Genomic DNA, 24752 nt, shown 5'->3' with positions numbered 1-24752 from the left:
GAGGCGGCGGGGTGCTTCTGCTTTATGTGAATTGTTGACTTGCAAAACACACCAAGTGACTGATACACTGAGGGGAAGAACGCCAGCAAGGTCATGGTGGAAGGTCAGTTGTGCTGCTCACATGTGGATGGAGCAGAGAAACAAGAGCAGAGAGTTAAACGAACGAAGGTGATGAACATAAATGAAGATGAGCACTGACCAGCCAATGCGAGCCTATCACAGATGTATCAGCTTACATGTCAGCTGATATGTGCACAAATGTCAAGATACTGTATGTCTGAAGTTTATCTTTATGCTGCAAAATGCCCACCCCTACATATCTTGGTCACAACTCTTTAAAGCTACTATAATCAATACTTTTAATAATAATAATGTATCATCTGTCAGTGTGTAATGTGTTGGTCGTGGCTCGTAGTGATGAACCTACAGAGAATTATCAGTGACTCTGCAGCTCCTCTCAGCTTTACGGAGCTTTATAGTGAGTTTCAGCTCATTGTTTATCTGTCCGGCTGCAACTTAACTGTTCTGGTTCACTCTCAGCGTCTCATAGCGTCGTTTTCAGAGAAAAAGCTGTAAAAAGCCGCTGTACACTACCTGCTCAGCACCAAACGGCAAACAGACACAGTTAGCTGTAGACTAGCTGGTGAACATAGTGGAGCATTTAGCAGCTAAAGAGCCAGATATTTCCCTCAGGAGTTGGTAGAGAGTAAAAACAGAGCTAAAAGAGAGAGAATATTAGACTTACATTCACCAGGTGGACAGAAACACGACTCCAAATGAATAGTAATGTTGCTCCGTAACTGCTGGATGTGGAAATAAGCAACTGTTTGCTAACATGTTAGCAACAACTACTTTATAAGCTGATAATATGACAGAAGTTGTGTTTACACAGTTCTGCTGAAAACAAGTGGCTAAAAAAAACATAATTTCAAGAAGCTTTAATCAGATTGAAACTATACAGGACCAAGAATAGAACCCTGAGGAACCCCAAAAGTTATTATTTACATTATCAATGAATGATAATGTTGCTCCGTAACTACTGGATGTGGATTTAAATAACTGTTTGCTAGCATGTCCTTTCAAGAAAAACAACACAATAGTCATAATGCCAGATGCCCAAAAAACGACCTAAAGTTACAGTCGGTTTGAGTGACAGGTTCCATCTAGCAGCAGTAGTTATTATGACCTGGAGAAGTGTGTTGGTTCAGATGACATCTTTATAAATTTCCTTATTCGGAGGAGGCGGGTTGGATGGATGGATTAACCTAAACTTGTGGTGTTTATTGCTGCTATGATGACAAAGGTGGCCTATAAGGAAGTAGTAACTTTAACCCACCACATGTTTCTCTAACCTTAACAAAGTGATCATTTTAAACCCAAACCATCATCTTTCCCTAAACCTAACCAGACCTGAACCACAGTGATGTCACATCATAAAACATCGTCATTGATTAACAGTGATGTGTGACGGTTCAACATATCAACTTAAATGTCAATATTCAGATTTCTATCCAAATGAAATTTTATTTTTATACCTTTATTTACAAAGAATCTGAAAAGAAGAAGACGTAACGAGTCATTAAAAGAGCAGCACTCAAAGCTCAAATGATGTATATATGACATTTCTGTTTAAGGTCACGGTTTCCTCATCGCTCCGCACAGATCTGATGTTTTTGTCTCCTCAGTGACGTTTAAGTCACATGATTCATGTCTGTTTACATTTCACTTTGTTGCATTTAGTTTTTTATCAACACGCTAAATTTTCCACCCCAGTCAAGTGTAGTTTTTTGCGATATTTCAGTAGTTTCTACTCAGGTTTTTAAAGAGCAAATTGAAAATGAGCATAAGAACAGATGGATGGAAACACACTGAGTGTTGAGTAAATTGTTGAAAGTTTGATAACCAAATTTAAGGGATTCCTGTCATAATAATAATAGCAGATATATTGCATTATCTGATTTTTAAACTCTCAAATATTCACGTCTGTGTTGACCTCAGAAACACAGTATTTGTTAAAGCGGCATAATGTTTCCTTTATAACATATTTACTGTTGTTTAGCAGTATATAAACATAAAATACAGAGTTGTCTGTTGGTTGAACAAAACAAGACATTTGAGGAGATCAGTTCAGGCTTTAAGAACATGTGATTGTGGCGTTTTCCTCTGTTTTGATTCAGCAGCTTATTTCCTGCTCCTTATCCATTTAGTCCATGTGTAAACAACTGGAAGACATGGATTACTTCAGAGGAGCAGGGAGGGCCTGTTGAAAGCGCTCTGCGGCTGAGGACAAATGACAACAGATTTAGCAGATTAGTGACGGTGAAGCTGCAGAGACGGGGGGGGGGGGGGGGGGGGGGGCAGATAGTGTTGAGGATGTCAGGTGTTGGTGACCTCGCTGGGGTTTTGTTTGCTAATGGATTTCCCTTTTTCCCCCAAATCTCAAGATCTGTTTGCAAACAATCCAACTGAAGGTGTCGCTTTGGTGTTGAAGGGATGAACTTTTTATTACTCAAGCTGAAGATAATCTGCGTGACTTTGACCTTCAATCTCAAAGTGGCTGAAAAAAAGTGAAAGTGTGGACATTAATTCTGCAGTCTGGAACCGGTGAGGGACTAAATATAGATTATTATTATTATTATTATTGTATAACACAAAGTCAATAAATGTGAAACATGAGATTCGTTGACAGCAAGAAAAATATAGAAAATCGCAGCCTGATCCTTTAAAATTCTCCATGAAGGGTTTTTAAAGACCGTGTTTATTTATGTTATATAACACACATTAATCCACATTCGGTACTTTAGTTGTTGCAGTTTTGGAAACTTTTCAATTGTTTTTATTGTAAGTTTGTCTTGTCGACCATTTCAAATTATTATTTCACTTATTTTCTGATCTTTATATTTGGCTGGTTTTGCTTTATCTTGTTTTTTTTTTTTTTTGATAAATGTGATTTTAAAATGCTGTTTGTTCTATTGTTGCTGTTGTTGTGAAGACTAGCGACCACATAGTGGAAGCTGATGAGGATCCAAATAAAGAATAAAGAATTTTAACCTTAATTTCTTAAACATTATCATCCGATTAATGATTCACCAGAAATTATCCAGTTTACCAAGACATCAAAATAAACCTGCTTAGCTGTCAGTTTGCACCCAAAGTCTGAAGAACTAAACTAAAAACTGAAAAAAGATTTTAAAAAAACATCAAGTTAAATAAAGATGAAGATATAAATAATAAAATAATAATAAAGTCATGAAGCTGACCAAACAATAACATAAAACAAGTATAAAACACACTAAACAAACATTTTAAAGAATTAAACTAAAAAGTAAAAAGTTTTAAGCATGAAACTTCATAGTTTCACCTCATTAACTGTGAGGATTTGTTGCTTTTCTTTGTCTCATGTGAACATAAACTGAACTGTTGATTGAACAAAACAAGACACTGATCCTTTAAAAGCCTTTTAAAAATGCACAAAGCTAAAAAATAAAAGTATAGTATCTTGTATAAAATACAGCCCCTGACATAAAAGTGGATATCATGTGTGTTGTGGTGTTATGGACTGTCGGGGGGGCGTCCACCTCCATCTGCAGCCCATAAGGTCAGCGTGTCTCTGGACCTCCTCTGCTGCAGGAGCTGCATTGTTCTGGAAGACTCTGGAAAGAATCTTCTGTGTGTGTGTGGAGTTTACAAGAAGTAAAGGAGGGGCTTCTCCTTTTTCTCCTTTCCCTTTCTTCACCCCACATCCTCCCCCTCCCTCCCTCCCTCCCTCCGCTGCTGTCCTGCGTCTCAGCTCCGGCCTGTTTGCATTCCTCTCAGTTAATAAGTGTTTGTCTGATCCCTCGCAGGGGGTGTAAAGATCACCCCACACAAACACAGCGGCCCGACCCGCCCCGGCTCACCCAGCTGTAAAGACGACAGGAGTGATGCTGCGCAGGAACACAGAGAGGAGGGGAGGCGAGGGGGAGGTTAGAGGTGTCATAAATATCATAGACACGCCGCTCAGCCATTAACTTTTATAATAACCTGCAGGCTGCTAACCGACGCTACACACTTGTTGTTAGTGTATTTAGAGTAAACAACGGACAACACAGATCAACATGAACGACAAGGTCAGCGGACTCAGAGAGGAGAAACAACCAGAGTGTGAATGAACAATAACTGCTGATTTCTGATATGATCAGTGTTTAAATGTTTGGTCATGGATGGACGTTTTGGAATCTGAGACGTTTCACACTGTCAGTTGGCTGCAGTTTCACTTCCCTCCCATCCAGTCAATCATTCCTCGACTACAGAGGTTATTAGATCACATATTAAACCCAAACCCCAGACTCCAGCAGTGTTTTTTATCCCCATTTTAGGAAGATCAGGGAGGGGAAGAAGAAACAAGACTCCAGTGGTGGAAAAAGTATTCAGATCCTTTACTGAAGTAAAAATACCAACACAGTAATGTAAAAATACTCCATTACAAGTAAAAGTCCTGCATGAAAAATCCTACTACAGTAAAAGTACGTAAGTATTATGAGCTTGATGTAGTTAAAGTATTGCAGTAAAAGTAGTGGTTTGGTCCCTCTGACTGATATATTATTATATATGACATCATTAGATTATTAATAGTGAAGCATCAGTGTTAGAGCAGCATGTTACTGTTGTAGCTGCTGGAGGTGGAGCTAGTTTACACTACTTTATATACAGTTAGCTAGTTTAGTCCAGTGGTTCCCAACCTAGGGGTCGGGCCCCTCCAAAGGGTCAGCAGATAAATCTGAGGGGTCGTGAGATGATTAATGGGAGAGGAAAGAAGAAAAAACAAAGTTCTGATACACAAATCTGTTTTCAGTTTTTGGACTTTTTCTCTAATCTTTGATTTTTGCTGAAATATTGGATCATTTGAACATTTATTGAAATGAAAGCATGTGAGAAGTTTAGAGGGAAAAATCACTATTTGGTGGAGCTGTTAACAACTCATAGACATGTGAAATGTGACCCCGACTACACTGCTTTTTGTAAGACGTCAAAAGCCAAAAAGGTTGGAAACCACTGGTTTCATCTTTAACAATGTGTTGTATTTTAAAAGCTTGTTATATTATCCATTGTGTCAAATCTTCATCTGAAAAGTAACTAAAGCTGTCAAATAAATGTAGTGGAGTAGAAAGTACAATATTTCCCTCTGACATGTAGAAAGTAGCATCATATGGAAATACTCAAGTAAAGTACAAGTACCACAAAATTGAACTTAAGTGCAGTACTTGGATAAATGAACTTATTTACTTTCCACCACTGGTCACAAGTGGAATCACCTCGTGAGCTCTGACTTGAAGAAATATTAACTAAACTTTATGTGAAGTTAAACTCTGCAGTAGAAAGATTCCCTTTTGCGTTTCAATTTGCTTTTATCAGTCAGATGTTTTCCCTCATTGTTGTCTTTGAGGGTTCAGCAGTGTTATGCTGTCCAGGTAACATAAAGGTTAGTGACTCACTCCAGTGACAGAACAATGGTCTCTAAATACTAGAGTCAGTTACCAAACATATTCTCAGCTTACACTGCTGTCTACAGCTCTTCACACCAGAGATGTGCATTGTTTACTTCAGATACTAATTTCCTTCTCATGCAATGACGTAGTGAGATAAGAATTTAAACAGCACTTGTGAAATAACCGTCACATGTTTCTGCAGAAGGGCCCCTATGTTTTTATGGCTTTTGTAACGTATGTCAGTGTGATACTGAGACTGATAGCGAGGGAAGGTGTGAGCAGCAGCAGCAGCACCTCACCTCGGACACATCGCCCAGGAGGAAGAGTCACCTGACACCTCTGGAGAGGCAGAGCTGCTGAGGCGATCCCTGTGGAGGCAGAGGCAGGGAAATGAAAAAAACAAACATAAACAAGAGCCGTGGCAGCTGGGGGCAGGCTGAGCCGTGTGCGTGTTCTTGGCGGCCACAGTTTGACCTTGGCCGGGCAAGCCCAGGCCTGCCTCTCAATGCTGGGTGGGAGACTCACCAAGCTGCTGGCGAGACTTGGACGGACTCAATGAGAAAAGAAAATACCACTCCGGGCAAACAAGGGCATAGTAGCCTCCCTCCACCTCGCTCCGTCTTTTTAATGATTCCTTTCTTTTTCCATTTCTCAACACACATCGGATTCCAACACACGGCTTGGCCCGGCCCGTAAGCATTTACCACAGAGGATACTTTCTCTCTTCTCCTTCTCTTATTCCCCCTCTTTACTCACTCCTTTCCAAACTTTAATTTGATTTCTTTATTTCTTTGTTTGTTTCACAGCGGAGGGAACGCTTTGAAACGCTGCTGCTTTACATATCTTAGACTCTACCCTCAATAGGTGAGCTGCCGTGGCGACAACAGTGACAAAAGCCTCCTCCGCACACACCCGGTCAGGCCTGGTCCAAGCCTCCGACCCCCTCGCTGCACGGCACAGCCAGGGATTTCTCCCAGCACCCCTCCACCCAGTCTGAAGTCGCTCCATTCACTGGTGTAGCCTCGACACCCCCAGCAAAGAGCACTTTCTGTGTTTTTGCATCGGGTGCATCCACACATTGACTTGATCAGAGTGGACGTGGGATAGAGCGAAAGAGCGACCTTCCCCCAAACAGTTCACAGTCGGGATGTTTCTGGCATCGCTCTTTAGCATCTTTCTCTTTCTCCCTTTGCTATCAGTCTGCTGCAGCGGGACCTTTTAATGGCAGCTGGCTGATTTGTGATTTCACATGGCAGCGTGTTTTATCACCAACCAGACCGTCCAATGAAACCAAAGTGAGGATCAGCTTCTGTTTTCCCCTTTATGTTTGTGGAGCTGCAGTCGGTGGAAAGGTTTCCTCTGATCCTCCACCATTAAGGATCACCAAACTTACAGTTCATCCTCTGGGGAACATGACAGTGTGAACCATTATTGACAATGATTAAACTGATCAGATTCTTCATAGATGTTATCAATCCATCTGTAATTTTGTCATCCTGTTTTTCATGCTGTATTTCTGTAATTTTGCTTTCTTGGTCAACATCTATTTCCTGTCTGTCTTTCCTGGGATCGGGTCCGTCCTCTGTTGGTCTTTTTTTTTGGGGGGGGGGGGGGGTTTCCTTATTCGAATCGAGAGTCTGAGGACAGAGGATGTTGTGTTCTGTAAAGATTGTAAAGCTCCTTGAGGCAAATTTGTGCTATAAATAAAAAATTGACCTCACTTGACAATCTCTTCAATAGTTGGTGAGACATTCAACACCACAACGTCAACCTCATGGTGGCGCTAGAGGAAAAGTCAGAGGATCACTAAAGTCAGTAGGATTCATCTTCTGGGGAAGATGAATGTCTGAATAAAATTTCATTGCAGTCAATCTGATAGTTGTTGAGATATTTCAGTTTGAACCAAAGTAGTGTACTAACCAACTGACATTGCCATCTATAGAGCTTATGTGTAGAGCTGCAACGATTAGTCGATTAGTCAATGAATTGGCAACTATTATGATAATCTAATAATTGTTTCAGTCACTTTTATAGCAAAAATGCCCATAATTTGCTGGTTGCAGCTTCTCAAATGTGAAGATTTGAAGCTTTTCAGTGTAATACATGAAAGTAAACTGAACATCTTCGGATTTTTTGATTCCTCATCAGACAAAACAAGACGTTTAGATACATGTTGTTCATTGACTAAAAGAAAATAATCTGCAGATGCAGCCCTGCTTGTGTGTCATGTTTAATGTGTCAAAGACTGAAAACTTGTCGCAGTTGAGAACAAGCGTCTCAGAACATCAATCGGCCATCAGGTGGATCTCATCATGTCTTTGTTAGGGGCAGTGTTGGTCGGTCCACCACTTTAGTCCTGAAGTATCTCAACAAATACTGGATGTATTGTCATGAAATTTGGTACAAACATTCATGTTCCCCAGAGGATGAATCCTACCAACTTTGGTGATCCTCTGATTTTTCCTCTAGCGCCACCATTAGGTTGACTTTTGTGGTTCAGAGTGAAATATCTCAACAACTATTGGCTGGATTTCCATGACATTTGGTGTGTTTATTTATGTTCCCCAGAAGATGAATTGTAATAACTTTGGTGTCTTTGTCTTGTTTTGGTTTCATCCCAGGCAAACATTTTATCACTCCAGGCAGAAAGAAGACCTCTGTGGGATCATGAGAGTAACTTTGGAATAACTTTGACTGCTAGATAATAGGTTAAAAATAGTGTTTAGATTCCTCTTGTAAGCTTTGCATAAAAAACGCTACGTGTGACTGAATCAGTGCTGAGGTCCAAATGGGGCTGCTGAGTTAAACAGCGGTGGATGGACTCAAAGATCCACAGTTTTTCAGAGAAAAAATTGATCATGTTACATACTTTAATGTGGAAAAACTCTGTACAAAATTTGAAATCCAAAAAGTGCAAATGGCAGTAACTTTAATTATGATGTTTATGCGCAGGTTTAAAGTTAGCAGAATAGCTAGCGTACCTTGTAGCCATGTGCTGCTACAGCTAGTTTGAATCGAGGAGTCTTGTTTTAGTCAAATTTTATCTATTTGTTGGATTTAGTCAACAAAAACTGGAGACCTTTTAGCCTGTTTTATGTCATGCATTTTTAATTTTTATGTCTTTTAAAGCAACTATAACTTTTCTGGCTACCAGAGGGTGAGACTCCAAAACAAACTCCGTGTCAGTGACTCCCTCCGAACTACAGAGGCCTGGATACAAGTCCAAACAGCAATCTGCTGATTTCATTACAAGCAGACTTTATGTTAAATACTAGTTCTCATACTGATGGAGATGTTTGCTTGCTAATACAACCTCTACAATCAAACACACGTTAGCTTTAGATACTTACACATCCAGAGGGAAGAATGGAAATACCACCTCATATCAGATATCAATCTGATCGTTAGTAAATGTCCAAAATTTAAATTAATACACCTTTAAGCATTTTGACGCCTTAGCTTTCTCCATATTTGTTGTGTCCAGTTACCATGGTTACATGTGTTACTCTTGTCTATCGGGACGTCAGCGGAAAAGGTACAACAGGTACAACAGGTCAAACAGCTAAATCCACTTCTTAACGAGAGATATTATTGGCTGCTGGAGGAGACTGTTTAACTAATCGCAGCGATTCCACAGATGCATGCAGCTCCTTCAATAAGAGTTTGCATTAAAACAATAATTAATTTGTTACTTTTTATTTAGTTTAAGTCTTGCTTTTATTGCAAAAAAAAAAAAAAGGTTGCCAATATATATTGTTCGTCAAGTTTTCGTCAAGTTTTCATTGATGTAGATAACACTGCTCTGTGAAGGAACAAGCTACAACCTTCTTTCAAGTCTTCAGGTGTTGAGTGTTTCATACTCAAAAACAGCTTTAGATGCAGGTGGAGCGATGCTGTATCCTATAACTGTGAAGCTCCTCTGCTGAACACCCACAGTTTGTCAGCTCACAGTGTTTTTCCATCTCACTGTGGAGCTTTACTGGTCACTCCAGAATTTGGCTTTGTCATGATGGTCCTCCGCTGGCTCATTCTTTCCTCTGAAACACCTACAAAAGAGCGTCCCCCAGCCTTGCGTAATGAATAAAGAGGCCCTCCCACTGTTTCCCTGGGTATTGTTTCCTTGTTGTTACACAGAGTGTGTATTGCTCACTAAGCCTCTGATGGATGTCGGATTACCCCTCCGCCTGTGTCTTCCTGACAAAGAAGGCATCAGCCTGCACTGCAACACACACAGAGGCAAACATGCAAACACACACTCAAACATACACCCACTGTCGTCCTGCATACAATGATCTACAAATCTTTGTCCTGACCCCAACACCTCGAGCACATCAGCATCCATATGGCACTGACAGAATATTTACTTGTTTGATAGATAAAGGTACAAAGGGAGACACAAATATGCCAAAATAGGATGTCCTCAGACATATGGAGGTGATAAATAAAAACATCAATCCTGATACGACATAAAACACAAGATGAAAGTCTTTGAGAACAGCAAAGGAAAGAAAATGATAAAAAGTTAATATTTACATCCACTGATATGATCTTTAAGGTGTTTTTAAAACTGTTAAAGTGTTTCTCAGGGGTTATGTCAGGGCACGGTTTAAGTAAACAGAGAAGCAGACCATAAAACCTGAGAGCCACTCTGATTGTATTTTATGGTGTTGATTTTTCATGTACCGCTGTGACAATAAGATAAGACATGTTTTCAATTCCAAAGCAACACATACTCTAAGGAAACATTAAGACACAAAGTGTGCGAGCTGTTACAGTCCTCATACTGTATGTTGTGTCTTGAACAGTGTTTATTTTCCTCCATTTTGTGGCCGATTCACTGCTCTGTTTGGACTGTTCGCTTGGCTGAACATTCCTGAAGCAGTAGAGCTGTTTTTTTTTTTCTGTGACTCGTTCCTGTAGATACACTGTAGTACTTTCTACAGAGAGCTACACATCTGACTGTACACAATATACATATTTCTACACTATCAGACATTAAAAAACAATATATACACAATAAAACAGTGATGTAACTTCTCAGACGGCCAAAAAAAAGATCCTCATGTGCTGCCGGTTGTTAGTGTTTTTATCTCAATGTGTCAGTTGTTGTGTTCGTGTCTGCTGGAAGGATTTTGCTTTTTATGTGTAAAATGAACTTCTGTGTCCAGCTGTGTGTTGGTAAAGCTGGCTGTGTGAAGCGTTTTGAAGATGTGGACTCAATTATCGAACCTTGCAGGTAACCAATCGTAACAAACAGATCTTTCAGTGTCTTAAATTGCAGCTCCTGTGGGGTCCCTCATGGTTCTATCCTGGGTCCCATACTTTTCTCCATCTTTAAGTGGTCAGAGCTAGTTTCAGGTTTTGGACTGGTGTTGTGTGTATATGGTTGTTGAGTATGTATATGCATGAACTGTATGCTCATGTATACATACATGCACATGTAAATTAGACAATCATTTTGCTTGTGTACATGTGTGTTTCCAGTAGGTGTAGTGCATAAGTTGTTCATAACTTTCCACCCCCATTTCTGTTTGTGTCTGGAGGTTTTCGGTTCATGTACAAACCAGTTTTTTTTCAACAAATCTTCAAAGTGAACTAACTGAATCACCATTCACTGACATCATCTCACTGGTGACTGACATAATAATATTTTGTTTCTTTTACAAATGAAATATTGAATTCTTAAGCAATGAAACACATCCTTGCTTAGTTTAATTCTCTGTATTTTTGTTCTCCAGCCTTACTTGGTCTGGTATAACCACTACAGCATATGTTAGCTTTTTTATTTTTTGTCATCTGTACCTCAATGGTGTAAAAGTGTAAAAGTCACACTTTAAATTCTGTACATTATACAACACCCTCTATCCTCAGACCTAGCTTTGTAGATATAGATGTCATATTTATTAGACTCATGTAACTTTTTGAGTTATACTACTGTGATGTAAATAATCTGTGGATCAGTTTTAGTTATAATCACTAGTTACTTTGCAGATTCAGATTCAGATTATTAATAGAAAATATAATATGAACAGTTAAAGAGGTTTTTCTCCTCCGGACAGTGTTTCCCTGTTGAGCTGCAGGTGGAAGTATAGTAACAAAAAGAGGGACTTTGGCACTAAAAAGACTGTAATATTGAAAGATATCTACTTGATTTAGCTTCATATTAGCCTCAGATAAACTTTGAAATACATTTTTTCACAGAAGGAGGACTGTGGATTTTGTCCTCCATCACTTCCATTGTAAGGTCATTATGAAGGGATCTTCTAATGGTCAGTATGAACAGGAGGAATGATTACAGCAAGAAAAACAGCTTTAATGTTCATTTGGGCTCCTGACTGTTGTTTTAAGACACAACTGTGAACACGTCCTTTAACTAAAATATTTGAATACTTCTTGCTTTTCCATCATACTGTCATACTTTGGTCAGTATAATTATAAAAAGCTTTCTATGTGGTATTAAAGGCCTTTAAAAGTCTTAAATATAACTTGAACCCTGCAGAAACCCAGTTTATAAATAGAGTTGAGTTTAGTAAAGCGATCATGTACAAGAAGAGCAGCAGGCATGGAGCAGTTTTAAAGAGGATGTGTTTTCCTGACAGAAGTGAGTCAGTGGAGCCTCACTCTGCTAAGGTAAGTGAACTTTTACAAAACCGTCACCGTAATAAATCTGGGGCTCCATCCAGCCTCTTTCTGTCTGCTGCACCATCCTTCCACAGCCCTAATCAACCCCAGTCCTCGGGTAAGACCAGTAACAGACCCTCACCCATTCCCGCCCCTCCTCCCCCCAACCCTACATGACAATAGTACCAGCAGTTACCCAGGAAACAGGCTTTTCATTAGCTGTGTGATAAAAAAGATGTATTCCCCGTCTCTTCTCCTTCCACTTTTTCACATCTTGTTGTTTTTTCTTTCTTTCTCAGGAACCTGTAGATAAGCTTTAGCTGGCTCGCTAACCTTCGTTTTGTAACACACTCTCCAGAGGAATACCAGGGGAGTCGTGGGGCAACGAAATGAGACACATCCTGCTCCTGAGAACTGATATTTTCATCACTTTTAGACCTCCCAAAGCCCTCTATGTCTGAATGATCTGTCTGAACTTTAACACAATATGCGGTTCTCTCTCCCTTTCACTCTGTTACTCACATGCTAACACTATCAAATTAATTATCTCCAGGACAGTTGCAAAACTCCAGAAAAGCCTGACATCTCACTACGCTGTGAACATAATCCAGGCAGCGATAACGTTTGTCAATGCAGCATTATTGGGAAAACAGCTTAGCTGTATATGAACATAATTTCTAGGAGACAGGGTTACTCCAATTATATTAAGACAAGCTCACTACAGGTTATGACAGATATTTTGACAGCAGCCATGTTGGAAAATCGTGCCATGGAACTGCTCAAACCACCAGATCATTGATTATACAGACAATTAATTGTGTGTTGCAACCTCCGGGGCTGTAAGATGAAGCCAATGTGGAAGTGCCAAAAACTGCAGTTCCTTGAATGGCCACTTGAGGCTCCAAAAGCGAGTCAGTCCCCATAGACCCCCATGTTAAAATGCCCAACTTTACAGCAGAAATAAACATGTTTACAGCCTGGTACAAAAAAACTGTTTTGGTCTCTGTAGCTAATTTCCTCTTTCATGACAACTGTACGGAGGTGAATTTTTTTATAACTCACCCGTTTAAGTTTTATTAAGCCGTAAAGTTCTGCATAATGAAGGACATGGCTGCTTTGAGTGACAGGTCCGCCAGCCGCTAGGTGGCTTGTTTCAGCCATTCGGCCCGCCTCTTTGCCCATTTTTGATTGGCTGGGAGTTACGCAGCGTCACACACTGCCAAGATGGCGACGGCTGGAGCGGCTCACTTTGAGCTTCAAAACCGCTCTTCAGAAACCAACGAGTGACGTCACGGTAACTACGTCCATATTTTTATACAGTCTATGGTTGTGACCTCAAACTGTACATCAAACATTAACAGATCGGACAGAAATTCGTCCCAATTCTAAAATTAGTTGGAGGCAAGCAATTCGGAGTTAAAATTAGCAACAAGTCCTCCAAATCGGCAGGAAACCATTTGACTGTCCTTTCCAGAACTGTTACAAATCACTGTTAAAGACTAATAAGCATTTTGTGTTTTATGTATGAATTGTAGTATAAAAATAAAGTTTATTATTATTAATGACAAAAATTTAGTTTTATGATGTGACAACGCTGTGGTTCAGGTCTGGGTAGGTTTAGGGAAAGATCATGATTTGGGTTAAAATTATCACTTTGTTAAGGTTAGAGGAACATGTGGTGGGTTAAAGTTACTACTTCCTTCTAGTTAGGCCACCTTCGTCGTCATGGCAACAATAATAACCATGAGGTTAAAGGACCCCATGTGTTAGATTTAGGTATGTTTTAATTAGTGTATAATCACCTGAAAATAAGAATCGTTGTGTTTTCATTACTTTAGAATGAGCGCTTTATATCTACAGAGGGAGCGGGTCCTCTTCCACAGAGCCGCCATGTTGCACCGCCATGTTTCTACAGTGGCCCAGAACAGACAAACCAAACACTGGCTAAAGAGGAGGCCTCTCGTGTTTTTTGCGAGTTTTGCAGCCACCATAGTTTCTCCTACACGCTTGGAGGGGGGAGGGGAGGGGGGGGGGGGGGTATTCTGTCGGTTGCAATCTACAACTTCACTGCTAGATGCCTCTAAATCCTTCACACTGGTCCTTTAAGGTTAGAGGACAATTGTAGTTACGTTTTTTGAAAAACTGTCTCGACTCACAGTTGGAAATAAAACAGGAAATGGACAGCGGTCTCCTTTGGCAAAGCCTACTGTTGGATTAATGCCTCTATCCACCCTCCTCCTGACTGAGGGAATCTAATTGGCATCTGTCACTCAAATGTCATTCTTTGCTGACTGACATTATGACTTATTGTGTAATTTTTCTTGGGTTGACAGACTCAAAATCAAGCTTCATCTGTACAATTTCTGCCCAAATCAAGACAGAGAATAAGAACTGAATCTGAACATTTTTAGCATGAAAATATTAAGATTTTGGCACAAAATGTGCTCACATCAGTTGAACCTTCCTGTAAATGGCTGCTTCATGGTCTCAGCCACATTGGGTGTTGCTGTTTAGCACTTTCAGTTTGCAGCGTTTCTGGGTTGGAACGAGCAGTAAGGGTTAGCGTTTCACCGGGAGGCTCCTCTTACCTGCAGCCGTCAGCAGGGCCAGGGAATAATACCTGCATCAGGTTACCACAGGCCTCTCATCTAACCAGCCTGCCACATTATAATTATGAGCCCTGCAATCCAGCTGGAGAGCTAAAAGTCCAGCAGGTAATAGCGGTCCAGGGGGGCCTGCAGGGAGCTGAGGCTGGGGGGGAAGGGGGAAACATCAGCTCCCCTTTCCAGGAAAAAAGCACTCCAGCTGGGCATGAAGATGCAGGATGCTGCCCTTCCAGCGGAGTGTTGGGTGTCCATCATAGAGAGGTGTAGCGTTACAGCACTTTATCTTTGCCCTTCATCTCTCAGCCGTCATTACCTCATCAGTGACCACAGACAGAGTTGCTGACAGAGAGCCTGTCTGCTCACGACCCCGGGGGGACGCCGTCTTCTTACATTCTGTGTATTTGCATTTGATTACGGCGGCTTTTCATTTGACTCTGTGAACGCGAGCCACCTTGCTAATCTGCAGCGGGGTCAGGGAGAGACGGTGTGGTCTACAGCGGGGCAGACAGGCGGTGATATATGGGGCCGTGGGACACTTGTCCCTGTAAGACCCCACACCGACCCAATGAAGGACCACAGATCCAAGTACCATGGGGAACAAGAGTCTGACTGAGCACAAACAAAGCCCTGAAAGAGAAACCCAGCCACCCCCTGCTACTATTACCCATCCACTGCCTGATCACAGCAAGAGCCCAAAAGAGATGAGCAGGAAAAGACCAACGTAAATCTCACACAGAGGCACACTAAAGTAAAGGGGGGGTGAGGGGCAAGAGGAGATAAACAGCAAAATGTATCATTCAGACAAGCAAGATGCAGTAAAACTTCATTTTTTTATTGTCAAAGAAAAGTGGAAAATAAAATAAAAACAGGAAAGTAAAAGAATCCGACGTCAACATTTACATACAGGACCAATCATGAGGTAAGATGCAATTATTATAAGTGTTATTTGATCGAGAAGAGCTAATACACAAATGTTTTATACAAAGAGTCCTTTCTCCCGTCAGGAGTGTATTCGCACCTCATAATACACAAAAACAGCGAAACTGGTCTCTCTAAAGTAAACTCCTACGACTGAATGTAAAATATGACGAGCATCGCTGTACATTGATTGCACTTTCACACGTTTTAAGGGAGAACAGGAGCGATTACTGTAAAGTCAAATAAGGTTACTTGTCTTCATAAGTGAGTGATTTGGTTTTTGTTAGTCCGTCTCCAAGTGGTATCTGAGATCTGTTGTTCATTTACTGCCCACACAAACACCAAAACAAAAAAAGAGACATTTCCTCTTTTTTAATTAAAAACAAAACAGAACACAGCCTCTTAGCACTGCCACCCTGTCGAGTCCCAAGTGTTGTTCTTGGCACGTAGAAGGTCAGGTATTCATTTACCAGGCAATGTGGCCTTTCTAATGTGAGCATCTTAAGGTCTTAATAGTTCTTTGTTGGAGAATTTTTGCCTGAAGCTGTTTTGTGTCCATTTCAACTTTTAACGCCATGAAGCTCAGATGTTTCCTCTACTGATCTGCATCTACTGTTTTACTAGAGAGTCACAGGATCAAAGAAAGTGGTTACTACAGTAAGGTGTATTTCAGTCTGAAAAAAAAGCAACTTATCCTGCATAATTATTATTAATCAAGTTAAAATGGTCCTAATTATTTTTGAAAAATGCATACAGAGAATAGTTAGTAGCAAAAACCCCACGCACAAAAAAACTACTGCAGTAAATCACTCGTACACCAAACATCATTTGGCAAATAACTCATTAGTCATCATCATCATCGTGCTGCTGCTTTACAGTCAATTTACTCTCAAATGTGTTGTGACGAAGCATCTCTGCTGACACCACGTTATTAAATCTTCCTCTATAAAATGAACCGTGGATCAGTTGCCTTCTCGTTTGGGTTCGATCCCCTTTGCTGGTCTGTCAATATTCTACAATAACATGAACACACTTTCACGATGTAAACAGAGACCGTGTTGTGTCATCTTACGCTCAGAAAATTTGATTTTGTTTGTGTCAAAGTCGAGTGATTCGACTTGTTTTCCTGTGATGACGTGATTTACTGCTGCTGTACATTGTGGCATCTTTGTTCAGTAGCTTCCATTAGGAAAGCCAACATGAATCAGCATCAACATGTAACTCTAAAAAGTACAATAAGAGTCGCTTGAGCTTAAAAAAAAAAGAGTCTGTTATTCCTCAGGAGCGTCGCTAAAGAGTTTTTGTGTGAAAGAGAAGCTGGAAAGCGACTATTCCTCAGAGGAGGGTGTCAATCCGGGTGCTGGGGTCTCCACCTAATGAGTCCCCGAGATCAAACAGCTGGTCCAGGTTGACGGTTGAACTACAGAGGTAGTCATTGCGGCTTTGCTCCTCATCCTCCGGCCAGGGGCTCTCCAGGAAGGCCGTGGCGAGGAAGGTCTCTTCATCAAAGTCTGACACGTCGTTATTCCTCTGGGTCTCCACCAACACGTGGATGTCTGCCGTCCCAGCGGGGGCTTCGATGAGGGAGATGTGGGTCCCTCGCACTGTCAGATCCTCCTCTTTCATGATGGGGCTCAGCGGTTCTCCTCCCTCCAAGCTGAGCTCGCCGCTGAGGGCCGAGTCCAGCAGGGCGTCCCAGTCAAAGTCCCCCTTGAGAGGTCCGATCTCCTTCTGTTCGTCCGCGGAGAGCAGCGGGGAGCTGGAGCGCCGGGGGGCTTTGGCGCCACCATTTCTGGAGCCCAGTTTCCTTTTGTGTGCACCTCGTCCCCTGACCGCCGGCCAGGACCCCAGCATGGTCCCCTCAGCCAGATGGGGGTCCCAGTTCTGGTCTGCACCGGTGGCCTCTTCAAACTCCCGGAGGAGCCGCTGGGACTCCGGGTTGATGCACAGGCCGCTCTGACTGCCTCCAGAGCTGCAGGAGCCTCTGGATGGCGGCTGCAGGTTGATCCTGAGCCTGTTCTGCAGGGCCGGGTTGATCTGGACTGGAGGCATCCGCCTCTTCTTGTAGGCGCCGCTCAGGAGGCGCTCGGCGTATTGCGGGTCGATCTTCCAGAAACCCCCCTTCCCCGGCTCGTCCTTCTGCCGCGGCACTTTGATGAAGCACTTGTTGAGCGACAGATTGTGTCGGATGGAGTTCTGAAAGTAGAGACGTGTTTTTACATGACAGCTCACAAACTGGTCCTGCTTCATTAAAGGAACAGTTCGGACATTTTGGGGAAATATATGATTTATTCAGGAAGTTGCACCTTCAATCTTGTTGTACTGCTGTGCAATGACCATGAAGGTTTTCTATTCTATATTCATTTGTTTTCTTTCTGAGAGTTAGATGAGAAGTTTGATGCCACTCTCATGTCTGTACAACAAATATAAAGCTACAGTCAGCAGCCGGTTAGCTTAGCTTAGCTTAGCTGAAAGACTGGAAACATGGGGTCCAAAGCTAATAAAATCCATCTACCAGCACCTCTCAAGACCTGGTCCCACCAGAAGGTGGCACAGTGAAATTAATCCACATGTTTTTGTCAAATTTGTAAAGCTTAGTGACATAATGGCTGTGTCCAAAATCACTCCCTCATTCACTACTCCAGTTATAATAGACACGCAATAGTTTGTACCCACTAATCATCATCATTTTGCATCTATCTATCTATCTAGTCAGCCGGGAACATGCTAACGCTATCGTTAGCTAACGTCGGTTCCCTGGCATTTTGTTCTCAGGATTAGATATTAAACAATTAGTCAATTAATCAATTAGTTGATTAACAGGAAATATGTTGAACTACGTCTTTGCCAGGTGCAGAAACTTTGTGGCCCAACGTGGAACCACAGCGTGTCATTTTTAAGCGTTTTTTGTTGAGACAACACAAATGAGACATAACATATTAATTTGTGAGCTTCACAGGTGCTGGTAGGCGGATTTTGTTACTTTTGTACCGGGCCAGGCTAGCTGTTTCCCCCTGTTTCCAGTCTTTATGCTAAGCTAAGCTAACCGGCCGCTGACTAGCTTCATATTTAGCGTACAGACATGAGAGTGACGTCAAACATCTCAGCTGACTCTCAGCAAGACAGAAAAATTAGCATATATCCTAAAATGTTGAACTATTCCTTTAATTAAACTGATTGTACACTCAGCTGTAATACGGTAGTGCAGCTGGTCGATGCACCGTGTACCCTCACATTCATCCAGCTGCCCCCCTTCACTGAAGTCTAAATAGAGCGGTGACCCGATGACCTTTGTTAAATATTATCTGCCCCATGTACTGCCTTACAATAACAGAACGCTGAAACACGGCAGTACAGCGAACAGCTTCATCAATCATTTATCCAGCAAAATTAAACTTTTCTTGGAAATTCCTGCCCTTCAGAGGGAGAATCTGCTCCTTCTACGCCTCCATCACTTCTTTTTACTCGAGCAAAAAAAAAACCTCTGAGCAAGAACAGAACCTGCCTTAAAAAAACAAAAAGTAAATAAAGTGTAAAATGAAGCTTTCTGCAAGGTTTTCATGCAATGGAGGAAGTATTTCTGTATGTTTTTGCCTCAGGAGTTATTAATTACCCACACAGCCAAGCCACTAATACTTTATCAGAGTGTGGCAGCAGGCCCAGACCTCCTCTCAGCATATTGTGTTCCTCTGAATAAATGTTCTTTAAATAGAAAAATTCATGTGCCCAGCTGTGATTTGACCCCACAGCAGAAAACAGAAAAACTGAAGCTTGATGTGTGAAGAGAAACTCATTTTCACACAGTGGAAAGAGAAAGTGTTGGAAGTGACACATCATTTAAGAGCGTTACGTGTATCAGCAGCTCACCTGCCAGGTGGGATCAGCGTGGCGGTAGTAGCAGAAGTTGTCAGTGATCCACTTGTAGATGCAGGACAGAGTGATCTTGCTCTTCTTGCTGGCCTGCATGGCCATGCAGATGAGGGTGGCGTACGAGTAAGGAGGCTTGATGTGCGCGTTGGTCTTGTAGTCCACCTCGTCCGGGCAGTGACCGTGCGCCACGATGCCGGGGAGCGTCTGCATCCTGCTGTAGGCCGCCGCCGTGGGCTTCCCCGGGGTCAGGGGCATGCCGATGGAGGCGGGGTCCCCGGCCAGAGGGGAGGCCGGGGCCTCGGAGCCCAGCTGGCGGTGGCCGAACAGGTGCGGCTGGTGGTGCGCCTGCTGCGGCACGTTGGCACTGAGTATGGAGAACTCCTGCAGCCACTGCAGGCTGGTCAGACTGTCGTCCAGGTTCACGGAGCTGCAGCAGCTGCTGATGTTGCTGTTGTCACTGACGTTGACGCCGCCGCTGTCCCGCTCCTCGACCTGGGCCGCAGCGGTCACCACCTCCTCCAGACCCACAGAGCCTTCAGGCCAGGGGTCGGCACAGCTCAGAGACAGCATGGCTCCCTCCAACACCTCTCTCCTCTCTGTCTGTCACCCCAGCTCCTTCTCCTCCTCCTCCTGCCACCGCCTGACAGGACGGAAAATATACACCCAACTTCAACAAAGTGCGAAGAGACAAGACAATGATGGTCTATTTGAACACAGATACACAGAGCCCCTGTGTGTGTGTGTGTGTGTGTGTGTGTGTGTGTGTGCGCGCGTGCGTGTGTGTGTGTGTGTGTGTGTGTGTGTGTGTGTGTGTGTGTGCGTGTGTGTGTGTGTGTGTGTATTTGTGTGCGCGCGTAAAGTGAAAGACTTTCAGGTTGGTAAGTTTCCATTCCAAAGCCAATTTAAATCCTAAAGGGCATCGTGTCTATCACCCGGATGTCTGGGTCGTGAGGAAATGTGGAAGTTAAAACTTGATCATATCAAAGAACCTGAGATCTTTCGTCCTGATCAGCAGCAGGTCTCAGAACTTTCCTGAAAAAACTCTCCTGCGCACTTGACGCTCAGCGCAGAAAGCAGCGCATCATCACTAATAACTGCATGTATTGACTTTTTAACCATCATAGAGGTGTTAAAGGGTTAAAGAAAAGTTAAAAAACTGCTCCCATATATAGTGTTTTTATAATTTAAATTGAATGTTTTCTGTCACATATGAGGAAATTTACGCATTTGGGACGTTTTACGCGTAAAATCCGCGTAAAAGTCATTGTTTAATTTAATTAAAGCTACTAAAGTGTAACATTTATACCAATAATATAAGATAATATAGAGGTTGTTATATTACGTATAGTGCGATATTCCCTATGGATTTTTACGTAATTCATTTATTAGTGAAGGCAGCTGTTTAAGGCCTTCTGAAGCAGAGAAACAGTCAAATATCCTCAGAATAAACATCAAAACTCACCTTTTATCAGCTATTTTGTTGAGCAGCTTTAATCCCAAACGAGCGTCACTTTATTGAGTTTTCAGCCGCAGCCTGCTCTCAGTGCACCTGTTGTCAACTTGTGAGTGAGAGACAAAAAGAAAAGAAATTCCTGTGGATGGTGTATTTGGCGCTGCGTCGGGCGCTTCTTCTCCTCGGTGGAGGTCTTTAACGGGCGGCAGCGGGCTGCAGGATCCGTCGGGGAGGCAGTTTAATACCTGGTGCAGGAGGTTTGTCCAGCAACCATAGAAACGGGACACCCCCTTGTAAACAGCTTCCCGGGCCTCTATTGGCCTGCTGGTTTCTATAGTGCTTCATTTTTAATCACTCTCAAGTCAACTGTGGCTGCTGTGCGGGTTCCCAAACTGAGGCCCGGGGCCACACCAGGGGACCTGCTCCGACTATTTTCATGAGCAAAATAAGGATTAGTGCTTAAGTTTTACTGTGATTTAAAAGTTGAATTACTGTGAGAATGTTAAAGTGTGACTGTGGCGGTAAAACATAATGTAATAAAAACAGAACTCATGTTAATGCAAGTTTGGAGACATGAAGCTTCAGTGACATAAAGATGAACAAGTTGATTTACTTTATATAATACAAATACAGAAGTGTGAAATGCACTTGAACTTTCTGTTTTAAGAACATCTCAACAATGACCTGCGGGTGAAAGATTAACCAGCAGCAGCTAAAACTGGCACATTTACAGAAATGTTGATTAATATTTGTTGTTCTTAACTTTAATCTACTGACTGAGGACCTGCAGGCACCAGCTTGTTACTCTCTGTTATCTCTCACATGACTTTGTCAATCAGTTTGTTCCTGATGATGACTTCATATCATATATTAGTACTTTTTAAAAACACCATTGCATTGTCAGTCAAAACCGAGTTCTGTCTCTGCAGGTTTAATAGATGGAACTATTTACTGAGTTCATGTTTGCTGTGGGTCTTAATTTAAAGTATCACACACTGTCAGGGGGCATCAGTCATAATAAAAGCAGGAATTTGTATTAAAGAAAAGTATTTTCATTTTACACAATATGCAAATTAACTGTAAGTTTCCTAAAATAATAAGTCTTTTTCAGATGACATTAATTACATAACTACTAATGTTTTGAGATGAAATAAGTGAACGTTTTGCTATGATGGTTGTTTCTTACTGTAGTTTATTCTTCTGTCAGTATCCTTGGATGTTAAATATGTTAAATATTTTAAATATGTTAAATATGTTGGTAGGATGAAGGTTAAAAGGAAAGAAATAAAATGAAACATCTCATTTCTAGTTTTACTTCCTAGACTAGACGTCTTCTGTATAAAACTTTAATGTAAAAAACTTAATGTAAAAATGTAAAGATCTCCTCCAGACATGTTTTAAGACATTTTAAATTCTTTGCTTTGAATAATAATTTGCGTCTGATATGATTTTTCCACAAAAAAAACAAACAAACATTCAGTTCCCTCCTTAGAAGATCATCTCCTCCGATGTACGCTGGACTCTTCAAGTATAGAAAATTATTACCAGACTAATCCTTTAAAATACATAAAACTCAACAATATACAAGCAGTGATACAGTAAAAAATATCATAAAACAACGAGCACCAGATCACTTCATCACTGATCTTGATCCAGTTTGAGTCTAAATGGTCTGAAGCCGTCTGCACCTGACGAGCCTGCAGGGTTGTTGATATATTTATATATTTATAGATGCGTTTAACATCAGTAAATTCCTCCATTCTCAGTGTTTGTATACTGGTTACAAATCCGTCCAGGTGTTAAACTGAGATTTAAGGTGAAACTTTCCTCCTTCAGCAGATGAATGAAAACAAACTGCACAGAGAAGAAGAAGAAGAAGAAGAAACATCCAGCTGAAGGAACAAGAAGAAGAAACATGTTTCTGAGTGCACATGAAAGTGTTATTGTGCTTCATAACAAAAAAAGCTCCACTAACAATCATGTTTAGGTGTTCAGAGAGATAAAATAAGATAAAAAATGTTTCCTTACAACCACAAAATGTCTTTATTATCTTATGATTGATTGATGTTCACGTCCAGTGTGTTTTTAGGAAGTTATCCATAAATAAAAACATGGATTAAAGGAGAAATGTCTGCAGTTTTCCTCTCAGAGGCAACAAAAGGATCCATAAATCTATAAATCTGCATATAAGGCTGCAACTAGTGATTATTTCCATTATTGATTAATTGTTTAGTTCATGAAATGTCAAAAAATGTCCATCACAGCTTCTCAGAGACCCAGATTACATCCTCAAGTGTCTCGTTTTGTCCAAAACCCAAAATTATTCAGTTTACTGTTATATGACAAAAACAAGCAGCAAATTCAGTCATTTAAGATGCTGGAATGAATGAAAACGTGCAACATTTTTCACTATTATTGCTTAAAAAATGACTTAAATGATTCATAGATTATCAAAATAGTTGCTAATTATTTGTCTGTTGATCGACTAATTGATTAATTGACTGAATCGTTTCAGCTCCACATAAATACATCTAACAATTACAACTGAAGGAGCCTCAGACGAGCGTCTGACTCTCTTCTGTCAGTCAGAGTCACAGTTTGGACAGAAACTGAGAAGGTGAGGAGGACATGACGGCTCCTTATAGAAAATATGAAGTCATTTCTATATTAATATTTTGTTTTCTTATACAATTAAAAAACTGAGTTTGAGAAGTTACTTTTCTTACATTTTGGTTTTGACTTTGTCCAACGTAGTTTTCACTCCTGTTAACTTATTCTTTAGATTTTTTAGCTCTGTTAATTTACTCAAGTTAAAAGGTAATATATTGATTTATAGATCTATAGATTTATTATTGCATTCCTATAACATCATCAGACTCAGAAAGAAAAAAAACAAACTAAGATCGATGTAGCAGAACCAGAGATTTTGTCTTTTTTAATCCACACTTTCCTCTTCATTGTTAAAAGCTGTTGCCTACATTACCCACAATGCAACTGGGGATTGTGGTGTGTTATGCTAGCAGCAGCTAATGTATCCTGGAGCTTGTAGCCTCCAGCAGAGATGAGAAGCTTCTTTCTGAATCCAAACCTCCAGATTTTTTTTTTACTTTTCAAACTTTCTTCGGCCCAACTGACGCTGACTCGAGTGACATCATCAGTCATATAATCAGTGACATCATCAGTGACATCACTTGAGGTGACACAAAAGGCTCTTTACTACTATGGAAACACGAATATTAAAAGATTCATAACAAACCTGCACGATCACTTTCTTTAAATTAGAAGAACTCAATTAATCGATCAATTGTTGTGTCAACAAAATGTTAAAATAGTGAGGAAGGCCTGTTTATAAGTCCCAGAGTCAAAGTTTACATCTTGTTTGTTGACAGAAAATCATTAAATTGTCACATTTGAGAAGCTGAAACTAGCTAATATTTGACTTTTTTGCTTAAAAAAATTATTACAACGATTATTTGATTATCAGAATAGTTGCTGATTAATTTCCTGTTGATCCAGTAACACTATTTAACACAATTTTTGTTCCTGTGTAGTAAATGTTGTCTCCTAATTACAAACATAAAAAGACTTTTATTCCCTTCAAACGTTGCTTTTGTGACCTGGACGATGATATTTTGAAATGTAGCTATTTCCCATTGAAAACACATATTCATTTCATTCACATAAAGTCAGAAAAAAAACAGCATATGTATCAAAATAAACAAGTATTTCTATTTAGAGTTATACAGAAACAGAAGCAGAGAGATGGAAGAAGTTCGGTGACACTGATCTGTGAGACCCAGATGTCTCTGAGGTCTT

The 24752-nt window shown here is 41.0% G+C and overlaps 1 protein-coding gene across 1 annotated transcript; it reads right to left on the bottom strand.

Moving 5' to 3' along the window:
- Window positions 1-16478: 16478 nt before the first annotated feature.
- Window positions 16479-20228, bottom strand: foxj1a (forkhead box J1a). The gene is made up of 2 exons (XM_042393325.1): window positions 19481-20228; window positions 16479-17809 (listed from the first exon to the last, which is right to left on the bottom strand). Exons 1-2 carry the CDS (start codon window positions 20051-20053, stop codon window positions 16949-16951), a joined length of 1434 nt encoding a protein of 477 aa, XP_042249259.1. The 5' UTR covers window positions 20054-20228; the 3' UTR covers window positions 16479-16948.
- Between the last annotated feature and the right edge of the window lie 4524 nt (window positions 20229-24752).

The sequence above is a fragment of the Thunnus maccoyii genome, chromosome 18, assembly GCF_910596095.1.
Source record: "Thunnus maccoyii chromosome 18, fThuMac1.1, whole genome shotgun sequence".
In the NCBI taxonomy this organism is placed as follows: Eukaryota; Metazoa; Chordata; class Actinopteri; order Scombriformes; family Scombridae; genus Thunnus; species Thunnus maccoyii.
The sequence above is the reverse complement of the archived record's forward strand: the minus strand, read 5'-3'. Positions and strand labels throughout refer to the sequence as shown.